We start from the raw sequence: 20,355 nt of genomic DNA on the forward strand, positions 1-20,355 counted from the left end.
GGGAGGCCTAGAGGCCTAGCTTGCCTGCTGAGCTGAGGGGGAGAGGGGGCACGTGGGGGAAGGGAGGCGCCCAGAGATTGTGCTGACGCTGGCAGAAAACTCTGCTTCAAAATTTTATCAGCTCAGCTCGGAGGAGGTGGGGGTGGGGCTGGGTGCAGAGGATGAATGTGGAGGGGGAGACCTGGACCTGCATGGTAATGAGCCAGGGCAGCCCCTGCCCCTGCCTGAGACAGTCACTCCCCCCACTTCTGTGCCTCCACGCCTCCGCCAACACTGCTTCCCTGCCAGCCCAGTGGGCTTGTGGTGAATTGCTGGGGAGGGGGCAGGTGGGGTCAAGGTCAAGAAATCAAGGTCAAGGCTGGGAAATTCTGCCTGGCTTTTCTTCCTACACACCTTGGAGACCTGGAGCTCCACGGCCTCATCTAAGGATACCAGTGCAAAGAGTCAACATGGCCATTATCCCCCTTGTACAAAGGGGAAACTGAGGCATTGTACAGTGATGTGTCCAAAGCTGCGTTTGGAACACAGACACACAAGCAGGGAACAGTGGCCCTGGCTTTAGCCACCAGCACCTGTGGCCTTGAGAGGCTGGATAACATATCTAGCCTCCACATTTCCACCTAGGCTGCGGACCACCTGGGCTACCTCCACACCAGTCAATGCCCAGCCATCCTGCAGAGCTCAGTTCAGCTACACCTCCTCTTCCAGGAAGCTGGCATGGATTCCGCGCCCCCCCAAACACACAAAAACTCTGTTGGTCTCAACCTCAGGCATTTAACCACAGAACCAGCAAACACCCAGGTGGAAGGGCTGAAGCTGGGGACACTGGGGACCAGAGAGGGTGGTGATCTAGCCAGAGTCACGCAGCACCCCAGCTTCCCACTCATAACACAAATGTGTGCCCCATCAGGCTTCTGCTGGAGGTCTGAAAGTCAACCAACCTTTGTTCACAGCATACAATTCCAGTACTCGACCAGCTTTCCCCAGAGGAAACAGACTGTTCATCTCCCATCTGTCTGCCTCCCATCAGTCTCTGCTCTGTCCTCATCCCTCTTCCCACCAACCCCCTGGGACTTCCCCTTCGCCTGCCGCCTCCCCTGGACAACATCTGGTCCCCCCTCTACATCAGACTTCACATATGCTGGCTCCTCCCATGGACCCTGCAACTGTGCAGGAGCCCACCTTCCTCCCTGAACACCGGTGCATCCCATTTCCTCCCAGCTTACCTCTCTCCCGCACGAAGTAGGCCAGGTAGAGATCAAGCTCCTTGACTGCCACTCCGATGTGGTGCGGCTGCACGCAGAGCACTGGGTGGCCGCACTGTGCCGCCTTGACCAGGCGCTCGCCATCGGTGCTCTCCAGGGGGATGCCCTTGAAGAGGATGACCATGACCAGGTCCAGGCGCCACACCTTGTCGGCCTGGCGCAGGCAGTCGATGCGGCGCATCTTGCCCTTCTGGTCAGGGTTGGAGAGCACGCAGCCCGGTGCCTTCTTGCCGGTGATGGCCAACACGAAGTCCTCGCGGCACTCGGGCCGGATGTCCTTGCGCAGCTTGGCCAGCAGCCGCGATGCCCACTTCTGCTTCACTTCCGCCTTCTCTCCCAGCAGCTCGTCCTTCACTGCACGCTCCTCGTCCTTGGACATCCGCTTCTCGTGCTTCTTGAAGTACTTGCGCTTCCGCGCCTGCAGGTTGAACCACGTGTAGGCGAAGGCGCGCACGTGAGGCAGCAGCGCCTCGATGAACGGGTGGAATTCATCCTGTGGGCGGGTGGGAGAGGTGGGAAGTCAGGAGGCGTGGGGGAAGGGGACCCATTGCCCAGACCAGAAGACTGAAGCCCGGGGACCCCCAAGCAACTCAGTAAGTGGGGGAAGGACCAGGCAGAGGTAGGCTGGGGGCCACTGCAGACCCCTCCACCTCCTGAGGAAAGCGGAAGGGACCCAACAGAAGCTCATGAGGGACAGCCGAAAACCCGTTGCCCACATGGGAAAATTGAGGCTTGGACTAGGTGGAAAGCCCAGGCCAAGGAACACATTCATGGAGAACTGTCTTGAACCTCAAGACAGGACATGCTGAGGATTCCAGGAGGAGGCAGATGGGGACCCATTGTACAGACAGGAAAAATGAGATCGGGACAATGAGGATGTCGTGGATCCATTTTCTTCCTTCTAAAACTGGGGTTTGAAAGTACTATAAAGAACCAGGCAGTGAATATTTCACTCCATTCTGCACTGTTAAGGCAACACAGGTGAGATGTTAATGACTGGCACAGCGGCATTCCAATAGAACTTTATTGACAAAACAGATGGCTGGCACTGGGTCCCCAGGCTGTGTGTGAGCCCCAAGGTGGAGAGCAGGGCTGAGCACACAGTGGGTGCACATCGACTGCAGGAGAAACCAGGAGTGGAGGTTCCGTTCTTAGACCCCACTGCTCAGCAGAGGAAGCTGCCCCAGATGGGGGTCCAGGGCCACCCCTACTGGTCCTCGGCACTGATGGAAAAATGAGGGCGGGGGGCTGTTTCTAAAGATCACATGTATAGACAGGACTGGCTGAGGCCCACAGACGGAGACTAGGACCCCTGGATGTCAGCAGCTGATGGAAGTGTGGGGCCCCTGGCACAGACCCACTGCAGGCGCCAAGAAAGTTGAGGCTCTAGACACCAGGTCAGAATGCATGGAAGACAGGGGAGCGCAGCCTCGGAGGTTCAGACCCAGAGAAAGGGGCCCCTGGGGGCCAGTTCACCTCGCCCTGTCCCCCAAGGACCCATTCCACAGATGGAAAAACTGAGGCCCGGGGAGGGTGGGATCCAGCCAGAGCTGTGACTTCAACATCTCCCTCCTATGGTGCCTAATTGGTGTCACTGGGCCCCCAATAGGGAAACAGAGGTCATAAGAGGGGACCCAGTCATGAGGGGCTTTGACTGGACCCCACACCCATCTGACCCCCCTCCCCATGGAAGCAGCAGCCCCAGCAGGGCCCCTTGGAGAGCCACAGGGGAGGCCCCAGCCCTTCTCAGAGGGCAGGAGGGCTGCGTCATTCTCTTCATTTTCTAGCAAGGGAAACAGTCCACAGAACATCGGGACCTGGTTTCTCAGCCCCGAGAGTGAGACATTCAAGGAGAAAGGAAGACAGAAGAAAAACTTCGGTCCCATCTCCCTACTCTTGCCTGGGCTGTGCTAGGCTTTTTGAATGGGGTAATATCCCTTCCTGGCTTATGAACCCCATTATCTGCCCAGTTCTCAAAAGGCTGCATTAGCTGTTAGAGTCAAACTGTGGTTCTCAAATGTCTCCCATCTTGAACAATTCGGTTCTTGACCAAGTTCTTCACAAAAAATGTCTCGATTGTGGAACAGAACTTCTGTTCTCAATCCGACAACCCTTTCATGCTGACACCATATTTCTAGTGGGAAAAAATTTCTAATGGGATTTGGTTTTCAAGCAAATCGCTTCTCCAGCAGCCTTCCGGAGTGAATTAAGCTCAAGAACCAAAGTTCCACTGCACTATTCTTATTGATGTTTTTACGATTATTTTGGTTGCTTGCGATCTTCCAGGGCGGCAGAAAAGGGCCTGAGGCTTTGCTGTATGTTGCGTGATGTGGAAACTGAGGCTCACGGAGGCGTGGAGACCTGGCCTAGGTCCCACTCCCAGGGCCTGTGTGCAGGTAAGAACCCAGGACTGCCACCCCACCAACGGTCCCCAGCCCCTTCCTCAGAACAGCCCGATCTCCACGAGGCTGGGGTCTCGGAGAGTGAGAAGCAGCTGCTGTGGGCTCTTGTTGGCTTTCTGGGTGGATGAGGCCAGGGCACAGTCGCACCTCCAGACCTGGATGCACATGGTACCCACTCACCCTCATTGCTCTGTATGTACTTGGTCTTCCTTTGAGCCATCTCTGGCCATGGGGTGCTGAGGGGGGAGGGGGATGACCTCAGATTTCACTTATTACTGAGTCTCTGAAAATAGCCTTCTGCCCTCACCAGGGTGGGGTGGAACGGGGCTCGGCTTGTGCGCCCAGTTCCCCACTCCAGTGTGCTCTGAAGCATGAGTCACTGGAACAACTGTGGCAGGGACTGAACCTTGGGTCCTCTTCTGCTGCCCCCACCCCGCTGACCTGCTGTGGCAGAGGGAGGGCGAAGGGGCCCATCCCCTGCCAGTCCCTGTCCAACCCGAGCTGCCTGTCCTGTGCTTGAGTGCCACTCGGCACGCCAGCCCCAGAGATGGGGAGCCACTCGTCCAGGGTCACACAGCCCATGAGCAGAGCTGGGCCCGGTGCCCAGGTCATCTGGCTAGAGAAACTGGGGGGCGGGGGGCAGGGAATCGATAGAGGCACAGGTCGCTGTCCCTGCGGAGGGAATGCCAGGGCAACGGCGTGGACGTTGGGCTGTGGCTGCCACCCAAGTTCTGGTGATTACTGGGGCCCTGATAAGAGGGAGCTGGGAAGAGGCAGCTGGGGTGTCAGCCAGCAGGGGCAGGCGAGTCCCCAGACTCCTCCTCTCCTTGACCCCCGCCTTTCTCTCTGAGTACCTCCCTACTTTTGAGCCCCTTTCCCTCGATTTTTTTTCTTGGTCTGGGCCCCTCTTCCAGCTCCTTCCCTCTTCCTCCCTCCCCCTCTCTGATCTCTACCCCCTCTCTGGGGAGAGGTGCCAGGGAGGCGAGCAGGGGTGGGAGCCCACGTCACCAGTGACCCTAGCTGGTCCTGGAGGAAGGAAGACAAACAGTCTGTAACTGGGTCATGGACCTGCTGCCCCGTCCTCTCTTGTCCTCCCTGGGAGGTCAGGCCAGTCACTCTCTTTGTCCCGTAAGACCTGCAACAACCAAGGCCTCTTCCGCAGGCGCCTCCCAATGTCCTCAGTGGCTGACAGGGCAAAGGAAACAGCCAAGGCAAGCTAGGACGCTGAGAATCCTCCCAAACTCCTACACATCCCTCAAAGCCCTATGTCCAGTGTTCCTTCATTTCCTGCTCTCCTCAGGGCTCCCTCAGACCCAGCTTGGACCACACAAGCTGTGGGGTCTGGGTCCAGCTGTTCCCCCTTCTCCAACCCTAAGTCCCAGGGCTGAGACAGCATCGCTAGGCAGACCCTAGAGGGGAATGAGGTATGGTGATACTGGCCTCCATGTTCACCTTCTGTGTGCCCCAGGAACAAATCACTGCTCCACTCTGGGCCTCAGTTTCTCACTTAGTAAAATGGACAGAAAGGGACACTGTGGCCTGTTGTGGGGCTTGCCTACTGCCCTGATAACCAGAGAGCAGAGGGAGGGGAACAAGGCTAGACCTTCCCCAGAAACCCCACTCGGCCCACTGGGACTTCCTAGTCAAAGAGGGCAGCAGCAGCTTGGAGGCAGGCCCCTGGGCCTGAGCCCTTGCTGGGCTCTATGGGTGGGACAGCTGTGCACTGGGCTGGGCTCCTCTGGTGACCCTACCACCCTCAGAGTCCAGGGCAGCAAACCAGCACATGTAACTCCAATTTCCACCAAAAAAGTATTCCAGGAAGGATTCTCTCTCTCCTCCGTTCACTCAGCAATCACTATGTTACCCACCTCCTAAGCGCTTATTCCAAACTCCTATGCATCCTTCAAGGCCCCGATTTCAATGTCCCCTTCTCCAAGTTAAGCCCAGGTGATGTGGCAGACTTGTTTATATGCAAATGAAGACCAGTCTGGCACCAGGTTAGGGTTCCTAATCTAAGGTATCTCCTCCCCACAATCTCAGAATATCAGAGTTTATGAACAGCTCTTATCTAATGAGGGAGAGAGTCATTCAGTAGTTCAAAGAACATTTACAGAGTGCCTGCTGTGTGCCAACCCCATGCACAACGCTGGAGACCCAGCAGTGACCTGGGTTTGGCCCTCACCCAGATCCTCATCTGGGGCAGAAACGGACATGAAACAAACCAACAAGTATGTAATAAAATGTCAGGTTGAACAAAGTGGTTTGAAGAAAGCTAAAGGAGTTTGAGGGGGCCAGGGAATCCCTTGGGGGTTGTTTCTTAGCTGGGGTTCCGTAGGGAGGTCTCTCACAGGAGAGGACACTTGAACGAAGACCTGAAAGAGGACAGTCAGAGTAGCTTTCCAGGTGGAGAGAGCAGCACCAGCACGTGCACAGGCCTGGAGGCAGGACCGTGCCCAGTGCTTTATGGGAAGAGCGAGGAGGCGGGTGACGCTGCAGCAGGGTGAACATGAGGGACAGTGGAAGGGCGAGGGCAGGGAAGGGACGGAGGCCGGTTGTGCAGAGCCTTACCGGCCAGGCCACGGGGAGGAATTTGGTAAACAGACCAGAGAGTGAGACCCCACAACAAACTGGCAAGTGAGTGTGAGCCAAGAACTCTGACTTCTTGTCTGGTATCCCGGGGGGGATGGGGGCTGAGCCAGAGGCACGGTGTTCAAGACAGGGTCCAGGAGGTTGTGCCTTTTGGAGGCTGAGCATTTACTGTGCCCACTGCCCGAAGGGAGAGACTGAGGCACTGAGCACTGGAGCCACTGGTCCAAAGTTGCACAGCCAGGAAGGAGCAGAGCTGGGAAGTGTACCTGAGTCCCCGTCACTGTGGGCCTCCGGACTCCTCAGCCCCACTGCTGGGCCCCCTGAGCATGCGGTCTGACCCCAGCCTTGGAGCTCCCCAACGCCCACTCTGCACTCCCTATGGTCCCTCCGAACTGTGTGCGGCTCCCCTCCCGGGCCCCATCCTGGGCCACACAGCCACCACCACCTCCTCCTCCTGGGAGGGGCCCCACTGTCCTGCACTGTCCCCGTGCTTCCTGCCCATCCGGCCCCTAGACTGAAGCCCCCTAGGAGAGGGGTTTGATCCCTGTCATTCACCTCAGTGTCTCCAGAGTCCAGAGCAGTGAAGGAACAATCTCACCTTTTGCCTGTTGGCCCTGTTTGCACACCCCAGCTGACAGAGGCTGCCAGTACCCACCTGGTCTGGCCAAACTTGGGGAGACCCTGGACAGGGCTTGCCTGGGAGGACTGGTCAACAGAAAAACCCTCGTGGGTCAAAGCTCCAGTTTTTCTGGGGTCACTGCTACCCTCACTTATTTGCTGTCTACTGAATACTAGTCATTCTGTGAAGGGTAAAGAATCAGAGGAAGGCATAATTATGTCCCACTGGGGGACACAGGGAGAGAGGCTGAGGCCCAGAGAGATTCAAGTGCCTTCTCTCAGCTGGCAGAACCATCCATCCATTCCTCCATCCATCCGTGCACTCATGCAACAAATATTTATGAGCGCCGACTGTGTGCCAGGCCCAATACCCAGCACCTTGGAGGTGTCCCACTTCCCTGAATGCTCAGGCAGCCTGAGGAGCTGAGGGTCACTGGTTACTTCACTGCACTGGGAGGATACCGAGGCATGGGAGGGCTCGGTCACCACCCAGAGTCACATAACTGGAAAGGGGACTCCATTCTGAGCCTCCTGAGCAAGATTTGCATGCAGATCTGAGGCATCCTAGGTGTCTGCTACCCACCCCCCATCTTAGGGCACATCTGGGTGGGGGTCCTGTCCTCACAGGTGTGGCGTGAGTGTGCATGGGAGTGCTGGGGTGCCCGTGCACTACTGACTGCAGATCAACACGCGCCCAGGTGTGTGAACCTGAGCAGGGGCTGTCTGGGGCAGGAGGCCCCTGGACTCAGCATTTCCCATCCATTTTGTCCTGAGACAGGGAGGGAAGGAGGCTCAGGCGGAAAGAGAGAAGAGACAGAGAGACAGAGGGAGAGAGGCAGATAAGACAGAGGAGGGAGGGAGGAGTGGAGGGAAGGAGGGAGGAAGAGGGAAAGGGAGAGGGAGGGAGGGAGAGAAGAGAAGGGGGAGATAGACGGGTGGGGGGGAGGGAGAGAGAGGGAGAGAGGGAGAGAGGGAGAGAGGGAGAGAGGGAGAGAGGGAGAGGGAGAGAGAACGCTGACTAGGCCAGAATCCCAGCTTCGAGATTTACAAGGCGCTGGGCCCTGGTGCTGAGGCACCTCCGCTGCAGAGAAGGGAGGGGGAGAGATACAGACACGGAGAGAACGGGAGAGACAAAGACCTGGCGCGAGGCTGTGCCTTCTACAGGGTGTAGTGGGCACACGGGGAGTCCCGCCCGCCCAGGCCGGCTCCCCAACCAGAGGCACCGGCCACACTGTGCTGTCCTGGGCAGGCCCTGGCCCTTTCTGGTCTTGGCCCCCTTCCCAGCCCAGAAGCGCTGGGGAAGCCTGACCCTCACACCAGGCCTAGACCTCACTGCATTTTGCCTCCCCCTCACTCCCATGGGAGGTGCTTAATAAAGATCTATTAAAAGAAACGAAAGTTGGGGCCTTTTCCCAGCCTCAGTCACCCCGCTGGAGAAAGGCAGTGAAGGGAGTGCCTCCCTGAGAAGCACCCAGGTAAAGGAGTGAAGGAAAGAATGAATGAATGAGGGAGGGGGCCCTGGCGGCTACACTCGCTGGCTGTGGCCCCGGGGAATCCTGGGCACTGCAGCCAAGAGAGATTTGGCCCCAAACCCGGAATAACTAACGTGGCGGTGGCAGCAGGCAGAAGGGAGGCAGGGAGGGAGGCCCAGAGCGGGGCAAGCACAGGGAGGCCGGCCTTCCCGCCGGCAGGATTTATGGAAGTAACGGCTGCTCCACACAGTTCCTCTTAAGAGTAAAAGTGAAAAAGCGCTTGAGTCACCGCCACTGAAACAAGGACAGGGCTCCCAGAATACTTCAGGGCCATCACCCCCCCCTCAGTGGGCAGGGCCGGGTGGGGGGGGGTGCACAGGGCAGCTCACACCGGAGCTGCAGCCCCCCAACCGGTCTCAGCTCCTAGGAGGATCCGGGTCAGATCAGTCACACTGGCTAAAACGGAGCTATTTTAGGTCGGACTCAAGTTGTAAAATTAGTCAAGTCAAGAGGGGAGGTGGAGGCCCGGAGGCTGAGAGACACAGGGAGAGACACATGGGGCGAGGAGAGGCACACACAAACAGGGGGAAAGATGGTGGGAAACAGAGGTGTGGAGATGGAGAGGGACGGCAGAGAGAGAAAGACGAAATGACAAGGACAGAAAGAGGCAGAGAGAGAGGGAGGGAGAACAGAGACGGAGAGAAGGAGACAGGGAGAAAGACAGAGAGAAATGCGGCGGGGGCACACTGGGGAGGCTGAACCAGACAACCAGGGGAGGGGGTCCTGCAGGGGCGGTCAGGGTCCTCCCAGGCCCCCCAGTTTAGGACCGCGCTGGGCCTGCAAGGAGCTACAAGGATTAAGCTGAGGCTTGGGGGGGGGGCTTCCTTCCAGGGTGGGGGGCACATGGGAGAATAAACAGAGGAAGGGAGCCCCTGCGCTCGGCTGGCTCCCTCCCCACCCCAGTAGTGAGTGCTCTGGTTCTCTCTGCCTATGTCTGTCTCCTCGTCTCCCGGTCCCTCGCGCCCAGCAACCTGATTTTTGTGAATTCACGAGAGTCACCTGGCTGATCCTTGCCCTCCTCCTGGGGAAAGCCAGGCCCAGTAAGTGCCCAAGTTCACGGGTGATGCCAGGGCTCTGGCTCTCCCCGCCACCCCCTCTCTGCAACGTGGATAGAGGCCTGTCTCCCAGCGTCCTGATGGGGGAATTCCAGGGCGCAGTGACAACAGGCGGCCTTCCAACCTCCTCGCCTGGAATAGCCTTCCTCTGCCTGCCCGTCCCCCCATCTGGGGAGTGTGCAAGAAGGGCAGAGGGGGAAGGGGCACCTAGAGCTACTCAGGCCACCCACCCCCTAAGGCCTGAGCCGGGGAGGCCTAAGGTCCCTGCAGCTACTGAACTAGAACCCTAGATGTTATCGGGGAACTTCGGGACGACTGGGAGACTGAGATGGGCCAGTGACGACTCTTCGAGGGACCCCTCCCAAAGTTGCTGGGAGAGGGGAATGGAGGGCTGCAGAGAGGCAGGGACTTGCCCAAGGTCATCCAGGAAGTCGTGGGCAGGACAAGACCGAGACCCCCCTCAGCACCAGCCCTCACTGTTTCTGCCTAAAGCCAGGAACTCCTCAGCGGGTGCTGGGGGAGGCCGGTGACACAGACCCCACCATGCACGGGGGACCCCTGCAGGGACTGACAGTCTCTGGAGCCTAAACCGGCATCTGCGCTCTCCCACACAGTGCTCCTCTGGACATCCAGCACTGCACTTTACAGTTTGGAGGCCATGCTGCATCTCTCTCCAGAAACTGCCTTAGCCCCATGTCACCTCAAGGGAAACTGAGGCCGGAACCCCACTGGCGTACAGACACACACGGACTTGGGGTGGGCCCAAAGCTGGAAGGTAGAACCAACAGAAGGATGGGTGTTGTCTGGGAGGGAGCTGGGACATTCTGGTGCGGCCTGCAGAAGGGACGTTCCCCCACCCCATCTTTGCACCAGGGCTCAGCCTGGGCAGCCTGGGAGTGTGGTCAAGGGTGAGAGGCTACAGAGGGGGCAGGGGCAGGTGCTGGCGGGCAAGGGCGTGAGCAGCACCGCAGTGCCGGCCGACCCCGGAATGCAGGCCTCTCGGCTCCTCCCGGCTGCGGCTCAATAACCCCTAAATCGATGCGGCGAAACATCGGGATGGCGGTGGGGCGCGGGGTTGGGGGAGAGCGAGAGACCGGGCCGGGAAGTCGAGCACCCCTCCCCCCATCGCTGGCACCTCCAAGTTCGCGCGCCCCCTCCCCCCTCCATGCACACGTGGGCCAATAATGGGGGAAAAGGCAGCCGGGGCTGGAGTGACGGGGCGCAACCTTGGTGAGGAGAGGGTCCCAGGAACACATCAAGAGTGCTGGGGAGCTCAGGAGCCAGCCAGGACCCCCTCAATTCTCCTTAGAGGTAGTCCCCGGTCCAGGCACGGGGTTCACGCGGAACCCTGTCTTTGGGCGCCCCTCAGCCCTTCCCGAGTGGATGGGGGAGCTCATCCTGCCTTGGGGGAAGCGAACCTGCAGCCCGCCCCCAAACGTCCGGGACTGGGGAAGGTCGCGGGGAGGAGGGTCGAGCCGCAAAGCAGGAATCCCGGGTGAGTGTATGGGGTGAAGGAGGGGGGTCCCGGTCTAGCCCATCCCCCACTGGTCCCTGGTCCGTGTTGGGGGCGTCCCGGCCCGGCCACCGAAGGACGCGTGCCTTTTTCGTCCCGCCTCCTCCGGCTTCCAAACTCCGGGGCCGGGATGCGGGGAACGCGGGACCGGGGTGCGCGGGCGGCGTGGGCGGGGGGCGTACCTGGGTCAGGCAGAGCGGGGACGAATACATCCCGGGCGCGGCGGGAGGCGCAGGGCCGGCCGGAGCGGGCGCGCTGAACTTACTGAGTCATTTTTCCACCCCCCCCGCGGCCACGGCCGGCGCGCGCTCCTAGCCGCCTCCTCCCTCGGTCTCCCTCCCTCCTCCCTCCCGCTCTCTCCCTCCCTCTCTCCTGCGTCTCTCACTCCCTCTCTTCTTTTCCTGCCCCCCACCTTCTCTCTCCCTCTCCCCTCCTCCGTCTCAGTGTCTCTGTCTCTCCTCCCTCTGGCAACCTCCCCCTCCCTTCCCCCCAATTTCTCTCCCCTCCCTCCCCCCAATTTCTCTCCTCCCACCCGAACCTCCCACTTCTCAACATCCAACTTTCAAAGAAAAGAGGGAAAAAAAGAGCGCGAACGAGGAAGGAGAGCCGCTCCCCTCATGCCTCATGAACCCCATTATTGCTATTATTACGAATTTCTAGCCGCTGGGCACGGGACACCGGATGGGGACCCGCAGCCGTACTCAATGAGACTGCAGAGGGTCCCCCAGGACCGCCTGCCCAAGTCAGGTGGGGACGGGGCGCTAGGCTGTTGCTGGACACTTGGGGGCCAGAGATGGATTTTTATGACCCCCCCTCCCCAACCCGCCCGGAGCTGGCCGGGAAGTTGGAGAAACGAGCCAAGGGGGTGGGGGGGTGGGGTGGAGAATGAAGCAGTGACGTGTGCAGAGGCCGCGCAGCGCGCGGAAAGCCCTTAAAGATGTACGTCCCGGGGTGCACGGCAGGAGAAGGGTCTCCTGCACCCTTTCCTCCATGGCCCCGAGCGCCAGACAGGGGCTGCAGTGCCCAAGCAGAGAGACTTGACTACAACTACGGCCCTAATGGCCAGAGGGATCCCAGCTAACCCAGGAGCCTCCAAGAATCTGCTTTTTCTTCGTTGGCCAGCACCAAAGGGGAACCGGGGAGGGAGTGGCTTTGGCCTCCTCCATGTGTCTCCGCAGAACCCCAGGAGGAATTTGTCCAGAAAGAACCTCAGGCTGGCCAGATAAACCCTTGCAGCCTCTTCCCTGTTGTCCACGGACTCCTATCAACCCCAGCCATGTGCCCATTTCAAAGATCTGGAAACTGAGGCACAGTGAATGGCTTGGAGTCAGGCCATCTGGCCCAGAAGCCCACTTCTTCAAGCTCCATTGTTCTCCCTCTAGAATAATTAAGCACAGACCTGCTGTCTCCCATTTTGAGCCCCCAGGGTGCCTGACGACTTTGGCCTCTTCACCTGGCCTTAACTGTCCCCCTCCCAGGGTCACTCCCTCAGTCCTCCCAGCCTGGCTCAGAGGCTGCCTAAGTTCTCCTTCCCACCTCACAGACTAAGGGGACGTGGCCCCTTGCCTCCATCCCGTGGTGTTCCGCTCTGTAAGGTGGCCTCGCAGTGCCCGCCCTATAGGGTCTGCTAGCATAAGGACAATGTTATTTAGCGGAGCTTTGACTTCCTATCATGTGTGCCCCAACACGTTGTTAGAAAGCTTGGCCATTTTGACTAATCTCTCTGAATATCCTGAGGCTGATGACACCCTGTGACGAACTCAGGGCAGCTGCCCCAGGCCCAGGGTGCGAGCGACATGCCGGCAGCCCTGGTATTTCCCTGTGTTACAGGGGAGGAAACTGAGGCCAGGGAGCGAGGCCACTTGTTCAGGGCCCCTTGCTGGACGGGGAGGGAGCAGGATCCGCCTGCGGCAGCACGCGTTCCCGGCCCGGGTGGGTGTGCTCCTCGCTGCGTGTGTCTGACAGTTATTCAGACGGCACTGAGCACATCCTGAGCACTTCAAAGATGTTTTCGAAACTCCCCACTGTGCAGCTGTGGTGGGCACTTCAAACCCCGGGATGAAAGGGGGAGGCAGGGGTCTAGGAACCCAAACACCAATGCAACATAAAGCAGTACTTGATCACTGAAGAAAATGCCAGGAACACAGATGGCGGGATCCCCAGTTCAGACATTTACATGTTAAAGTGAATTTCTGAGCGTTCTCCTCAGACTGCCCCCCATCCCTGCCCTGCCTGCAACCTTCCCGTAGCAGTTGAGGTTCCTTTCCAAGGTCAAGTTTGGAGAGCACAGACTCCACCTCTTGGAACTCAGTTTCCACATATGTGAAATGGCAACGTTAGGACTTGTCTTGGAAGGTTGGGGAGATTGGAGTTCTTGAGGTAATGTGTGTGAGGACTGTGTTAATGTTATTAGTTGCAGTGGATGGTAGAACCTTCCACAAGTTCACTAACAGCAACGGTATGCACACATATATGTATGCACACACACAAGAGTGGGCAAAAGTAGGCTTACAGCTATAATGCACTAATTAATAAATAGTACAAGAATAAACTGTGTTTCATGTACTCACAACTGCAAACCTCCTTTTGCCCACCCCACAGTTCAAGCAGGAGAGGCCTCTGTAGTGCACGTAGTAGGACCACAGCAGGCCTGTTGGGCTGCAGGGTTGCACCTGAATCTGCAACTCCTCCAGCCAGCAGCTTAACCGCTCTGTGTCCCAGCTTCCCCCACACCCGTGTGGAGTGGGGCGATCAAGGGTAGTGCCTCCCCCCGGACGTGGGCAGATCAGCGAGCGTGGACAGGGGTCAGATGGCGCCTGTGCATAGTGGTCTCTCAACACAGCAGCTGGTGGATTTGGACCTGTGTGTGGAAGGGCCCAGAAAAGGGGTGCATGACTTAGCTCCTGGCATTTTGGAGCACAGTTGAGCTCATTTGTTAAAAATTAAAAATGCATTCTCCCTAGAATTTGCTCTTAGGCTTCTCTGTAACTGTCCCAGACACACGGTAGGTGCACTACAGATGCACGGTAGTGTCAACTCTGCAGCATTAATGCCAACTGCCAGGTGTCTATCTGTGTGGGGGGGTTCAACATCACGGGTATGGGCATGGGCTGGAATACTACTCAGCTCCATAAAAGAACGAGGGGCTCCCAATGGAGCCATCTCCAAGAGACATGCTGGGGAAAGCGAGGTATGGACCAGATTCCTCCTGCCACTGCATGCCAGGAACACCGCTGGTCGTGACAATCACAAATGTCCCCAGACATTGCCCCAGTGTCCCCTGGGGGCAGGACCACCCCTGGTTGAGAACCTCTGCTGCAGACTCAGCCAGAAGACTCAAGATCTCATTTGAGATTAAGAAAAAAGGAACACTCATGTATCCTCTATGAGATAAAAACTACCCTTTATAAGAATATACACGTGTCCTTTGCAAGAATGTGTATCTATCCCACCTGCAGTTGCTAAGACAAAGCTGGATGACAACAGGACCCCCTGGGCTGGAGTCCCACCTTGGTGGGGGTGATGAGGAAGGTGCCATTTTCACTTGTGTACTCTCCTTAGATGTTCATGAATGGTTTGTGTAATTAAAAAGTAAACTCTGAAAAGGCGAGAGGCATTCACAGAGTAGCACAGGCAGGGACGACAGGAGCCCAAGGAATAGGAGCCCCAATGGCAACACCACAGCGGCCACACCCAGAGAACCAGGCCACACAAATGCTGGGTCCTGACCCTGGAGACCACCCCCCAGCCCCGCACTCCAGGGAGGGTCCTGTGCGTTTCCATTTTGGGGATGAGGAACTGAGGCTCCAGCAGGGGATGTTCAGGTCCTCAGCGGTGGGAAGTAAAGGTGGGATATGACACTAGGGAGGGCACAGATACACAGTGACACACGACTCACAGGTCTCAGGCACACACAGGCACACACAACCATGCCATGCAGACGGACTTTCACTCACACTAACTCAGGTACCAACACACAGATCTGACGTGACACACACAGACACACATGTAGCACAAGTACACACACACAGACCCACACAAGTGCATACACAATCCCAAACACAACACAGGTACACTCACCCATAATCACACAATGACGCCCAAACACAACACATGCTTATCAGCAGCACACATACCCGCAACAGAATCTAGTACTCACACACACGCACATACATGCACACAGTGGCACACAGCACAGCACACCCCATTCCTCCCTCCTGGCAGTCTCCACCACCTCCCCACCCTGGGGTCCTCCCTCTCCTGCCAGTGTAGGTGTCTGTGTCAGTGTGGGTCCATGTGGTTGTGTATGCACCTGTGTGTGTGCACGGATTTATGTACATGTGTGGCTGTGACCAAGCACTTCTTGAGGGTGTGTCACGGGTGTATGCTTGTGAACACACTGTGGACCCCTGGACACCTGGAGAAAGTGGGAATGGGGGTGAGTGTGGTGCGGGGCAGACCACAGACACGTGACTGCACAGGAGTGTGCTGGGACAGGGCTCCGTCTGAGTGCTGGCAGCTGGCGTGGGGAAGGGCCTCAGTGAGGGTGAAGGGGCTGATGGGAGCATGTGACCCTGAGCGCTGTGTGTATGTACCCCTGTGTCAGTGTGGAGCCCCTTTTCCTCCCCCTTCCCAAACAGCCCTCCCAAAATGGGTTGCAGGTTTTAAGTAAAAAGCAGAGACTTGGCCTAGCCTTAGGGCTTTCATGTTTGGAAAATTATATAAAGGCCCTGGGGTGGGGTGGGGGTACAGCAGGGATTCCTCTGGAGAGTAGAAAATAACACTTTGGACCTCCCACCCCTGGCCCAGTCCTCGACAAGTGCTGGGAGGCAGGACTGAAGGGGGCGGCCCCCAGCCTGGAAGGTGAGAGGGTCTCCTTGGCCACCCACCTGGGCCCAGATAGCCCCTGCGCTTCAGTAACCAACCCTCCCTCAAAACCTTGGCCAGAAGAGAGGTGGGGACCCCTGCCACCCTGCCCCACTCTGGGGCAGGTCCCCGAACACACGAAGTTCCTGGCAGGAGACATCACTGCCACCCAGTGATCGCGTCCCAGTGCCCCCTGGAGCCTAAACCTCAAACCAAGACCATCTAGGTCCACGCCCATGGGGACTTCGAGGCAGGGAGGCAGTGGGGGGATGGGTTGGGGTGGGATGAGGGAACAGGGTTTTGGCAAGGTAGAGGAAATACCAGCCCCCACCCAGATGCCCGGTGGCAGGAAAAAAGGAACTGGAGGGGCCAGGGGGAGAGTGCAGACCTATCCCCGATAGTCACTCAGTGCCAGTCACCTGCACACAGAGACACCTAACTGTCCCCTGGGACGCAGACACACTACACCGTTTCCCACTCACCCACAACCGCCTAACCGTCACACACACGGGAACACCCTACACGGTCATCTAGGGACATCACGGCCCCGAGGGACATACAACTCAGTCACACAGCTTCACAGCACCATTACAGAAGGACACACAGCACAGTCGCCCAGTTACCCAAAGACACACGCACACTGTCCCAGAGACTCACAATGCTCTTACACACGCAACACAACACACCTGGCCACGTGGATGCGCAGACACATAAAGGAGAGGACCCGACACATCGGAACCCACGTACCCACGGACAGGGACGGGACCACCTATTTGCACAGACCCGAGAACGCATCCCCGGATTCCCATGCTGACCGTTAGGAAGCTCTGGAACCCCCAAATGCACCCCTTGAGCGCGGATGCCACCGACACCCGGAGACTAGACACCGGAATCCTCAAGTGTAGGCACCTAGGCTCGTCGGCCTGGGGCGCTCGGGGCCGAGACCTGGTGACCCCTCCCGGCTGAGACCTGGCGTGCGCCACGGCCGGGCTGGGGTCAGCCTGTAGGCGGGGCTCAGACGGCTAGAGGGCAGGCCGTGCGGGCTGCCCTTGCGTGGCGCCAAGCGCCGCCGCCCGCTGGACTCCAAGTTCAAGGCGCCCGGCGGCGACCGTGGCGCGCTCTCCGCCCCTCTCCGCAGCGGCCATTTTCCGCTAGCTGGCGCGCCGCGCTCTCCCGGGCCGGGGCACCCCCGGGGGCCACCGCGACCCCGGCCTAACAGGGCGACCCCTCCCCGGCTTCGCTCCCCAGTGGGCTGCGCGCTTCGGGGTCGTGCGCCTAGGGCCTCGTCCTCCCTCCTCCCTCCGTGCCGGACAGGGGGCGGGGGCCCGGCCTGGTTGAGGGGCACCCTCTCCCGGGAGCCCCGCCCTCCCCGCCAATTCTGCGGCGCCCACGAGGGGCCCCCCACTTGGGATCCCCCGCTGCGCCCTGCGCGCCAGCTCCGCCCCCAGCCGCGAGGGGGGGCATCGGCGGGCGGGGGTCCTGCAGCGGCGGGCGGAAGGGGGTGTCCCCGCATCGAACCCTTCCTTGGGGCGGCCCCCCCCAGACCTGGCAACTTTCGCCTGGAGCCCACGCACCACCCCAAAAACTCCCCGGGCGAAAACGAAAGTGGGGGCGGCGACGTACCATGGCGCTGCTGCGAGGAGGCGAGGCCGGCGCCGGAGCGAGCGCGCTCGGTCCCCGGCGAGGGGGGGCCGGAGGCGGCGGGAGGAGGCGGTGAGGGAGGGCGCTCGGGGGAGGGAGCGAGCGCGCCAGGGAGGGGGCGCGCCGCGCCCGCCCCCCGGGTCCGTAGGACCCTCCCCTCGGCCCGCCTTCCCCAGCCCCGCGCACCGCCCGCTCCTCAGGCCGCTGGACTCCCGGGCCCAGGCTGCGGTAGCTCCATCCCCGGCCCGGCCCGCGCCAGTGGAGGCCGGACGAGCGGCCGCAGCGGCGGGTCGTGGGGCCCGGGGCGGGCTCGCGGCGGACTGAGCGGATCCACCTTCTCCGAGGCGCGCGCGCGCTCACACACGCGCGCACACACACACACACACACACACACGCAGACGGCTGAGGACACTAGCGGCCCGGGCCTCCTTCGATCCGACTCGGTCACCACGCACACTGACGCGCGCAGACCGGCACACTAGGTGCTCGCAGCGTGTTACAGACACAGCCTGCGGGTGTCATCCAGACACACGGGGACCCAGGCGCACAGCCTATACGGTGTCTAGGATGCACACCTCTTGCAGGATGCCACCAACACAGATTCACACTGACAGCCTGCGAGTGTCACCCAGACAGACATGGGGGCCCACATGCTCACAGCCTTCTGGGTGTCACCTAGACACCCAGAGCCTGACTTGGACTCACAGCCTGAAAGATGTCACCCCGACAACAGAGATTGACAATCATGGAAAGACACTCCAGACCTGGGACTGACCCACAACTGATCCCCAGGACTCCTCTCCTAGGCCATCGCTCCAGGCACTCTGGCCCGTGAGTGCAGGTGTACTGGATACACATAGCCACAAACACGTACAGTGGGGAGACGGGACAGATGGGGACACAGACAGAGACTCCGAGGAGGCGCGACAGACCTGGGGGGCAGGGGTCCCCTGAGGGTCATGCAGGGGCTTCAGGCGGGTCGGGGGGCGGGGAGCGCTCTCGGCCGCTCCATAGGTGGAGGAGGGTTTCGGGCGCCTCCTCCCCAGCCAGGAGTAATGGCGAAGTCCCCGCAGCGGGGGAGGGTACGGGCGGAGGAGGGTCAGCGCCCCCACCGCTGTTGCTTGGGCGGCTGCGGGCTGGGAGGCGGTGCCGCAGCGCCCCCCCACCCCAACCTCAGCGCTCTCCCGCAGTCCTCCCTTCTCAGGCAGCCGCAGAGTAGGCACCGCCCCCTTCCCCCCTCCCCGCTCTGCGTCTGGCGCAGCTGGGGAAAGATAGGAGGGGGGTTTTCCCCGGCCTGGTGGGATGGAGAAGATTCCATATAGTATTTCTGTCTGAGTTTCTCCCTGCCTGCGACCCCTGTTCCCTCTAGGAATTTAGGGACCCCTTTGGGGAAGTGGTTCACAGCTCCCCTATGGAGGGCACCAGGTTTTAGGGTGGGGGCAGGTAGCACCCCAAGAGAAGAAAATCAGGCCCTGGACCACCCTTCTGGAGCCATGGCTGACACTGAGGGCTTCTGATAGGTGATTCTGTGATTCTGTGTACGATGCTGCCCGCCCCTGCCCCCTGCCTGGGAAGGGGAAATCACAGACCAATGGGGTGACCACAGCCTTGCCAACATAGTAAATGCTCACTAAGTGTGGACTCCGTGTAGCCGATCTCAACCACCCAGGGGCATTCACTCTGACACGAGGTTTTCTGTTTCATCTGTACATTCTTCTGGGCATTTTTCAGAAGAGAAAAGTGAGGCCCAGAGAGGGAAACTCATTTTCTTTAGGTCAGCCAGCAGGCCTTCTTTAGGGTCCTCTACCCGTGGGAGTGGGAAAGGTTCTGGAAGCAGCCTCCCCTCTTTGAGTCTGAAGTCAAAGAAAGCAGTGTAGGTACTCCAGCTCTGGCTCTGGCGAAGGAAGGGTTAAAAGGATAGAGACTCCCCATCCTCTCAGTGTACCTCTAATCTGCCTCAGTTAATCCCCAGCTGGAATCCTCTGTCCCACCCCCGCCTCAGGGAATTAGGCACCTGGGGGGAGACAAGGGGAGGGGTGGGATAAATTAACAGCAGTCCGGCAGGGATTAGGGTCCAAAGCTTACTAAAGCGAGGGCACGGAAGCAGCCCTCCACCCATCCTTTTCCCCTGGAGGCTACCGCTGGGCCTGCAGGCATAGTGTTAAGCACTTTACACAAGCCAACGCATTCACTCCTCACATCCCTATGAGGTGGGTGCCATTACCCACACCCCCGTTTCACAAATGAGGACACACAGGCTCAGAAAGGTTTAGACACTTGCTCAAGTTCACCTGGTAAGTGATGATGGTTTGGAAGACACTTTCTTGACAGTGGATCTCCTGATTTTAGCTTCTTTTGCGATCCCAAATCATCAAATCCCTCTTTCTATTTGCTTAACAGTTCTTCCCGTCCGAGTTTTACTATGAGCAGCAAGAAAGAATCAGGAAATCCCCCTCTGCTAAATATCCAACTTTATCACTTACTTACAAGTTCTGCTTTCCGTACAACTATGGGACACAACTCAGCTAAATTTCTGCCCCTCTATCGTAAGGATCTCCTTTCCTCCAGATGTGTTGGCCTGCAGTCCTTCCAATCTAGAACATTCCCAAAAGACAGACTGATTAACAAACATATTTTAAAAGTTCAGCTTTACAGAGACCAAAGAAATGATAACAAAAAAATAAGAACATACCAGGCTCTGGCAGTTATTAAAATGGGTAAAGATTTAAAAATTAATAACACCAAGTGCTGGCGAGATGTGGTGAAACTGACATTTTCATAAATTGCTTGGAGGTAACTTTATGATTTAGGAAAGCAGTTTGGCAAGTATGGCAGGGGTCTGAGACAAGTTCAGACCATATAGTTCAACTTCTA

The 20,355-nt window shown here is 58.7% G+C and overlaps 1 protein-coding gene across 4 annotated transcripts in view; it reads right to left on the minus strand.

The window, feature by feature from the left end:
- NFIC (nuclear factor I C) overlaps window positions 1-17,871 on the minus strand; it is a 64,810-nt gene extending 46,939 nt beyond the window's left edge. For 3 of the 4 annotated variants that reach the window (XM_045831673.1, XM_045831672.1, XM_045831670.1), the window contains exons 1-2: window positions 11,157-11,265; window positions 1,227-1,758 (exon numbers count right to left, since the gene is read on the minus strand). In XM_045831673.1, coding sequence (XP_045687629.1) covers window positions 1,227-1,758; window positions 11,157-11,186 — 562 coding nt within the window. In that variant the 5' untranslated portion in view covers window positions 11,187-11,265. Of the gene's footprint in view, window positions 1-1,226; window positions 1,759-11,156; window positions 11,266-17,463 lie in introns of those variants that run through there. The other variant, XM_045831671.1, reaches the window with a different exon arrangement.
- Window positions 17,872-20,355: the final 2,484 nt, after the last annotated feature.

The sequence above is a fragment of the Phyllostomus hastatus genome, unplaced genomic scaffold (genome assembly GCF_019186645.2).
Source record: "Phyllostomus hastatus isolate PE091 unplaced genomic scaffold, TTU_PhHast_1.1 phas_contig_159, whole genome shotgun sequence".
Taxonomy (NCBI): Eukaryota; Metazoa; Chordata; class Mammalia; order Chiroptera; family Phyllostomidae; genus Phyllostomus; species Phyllostomus hastatus.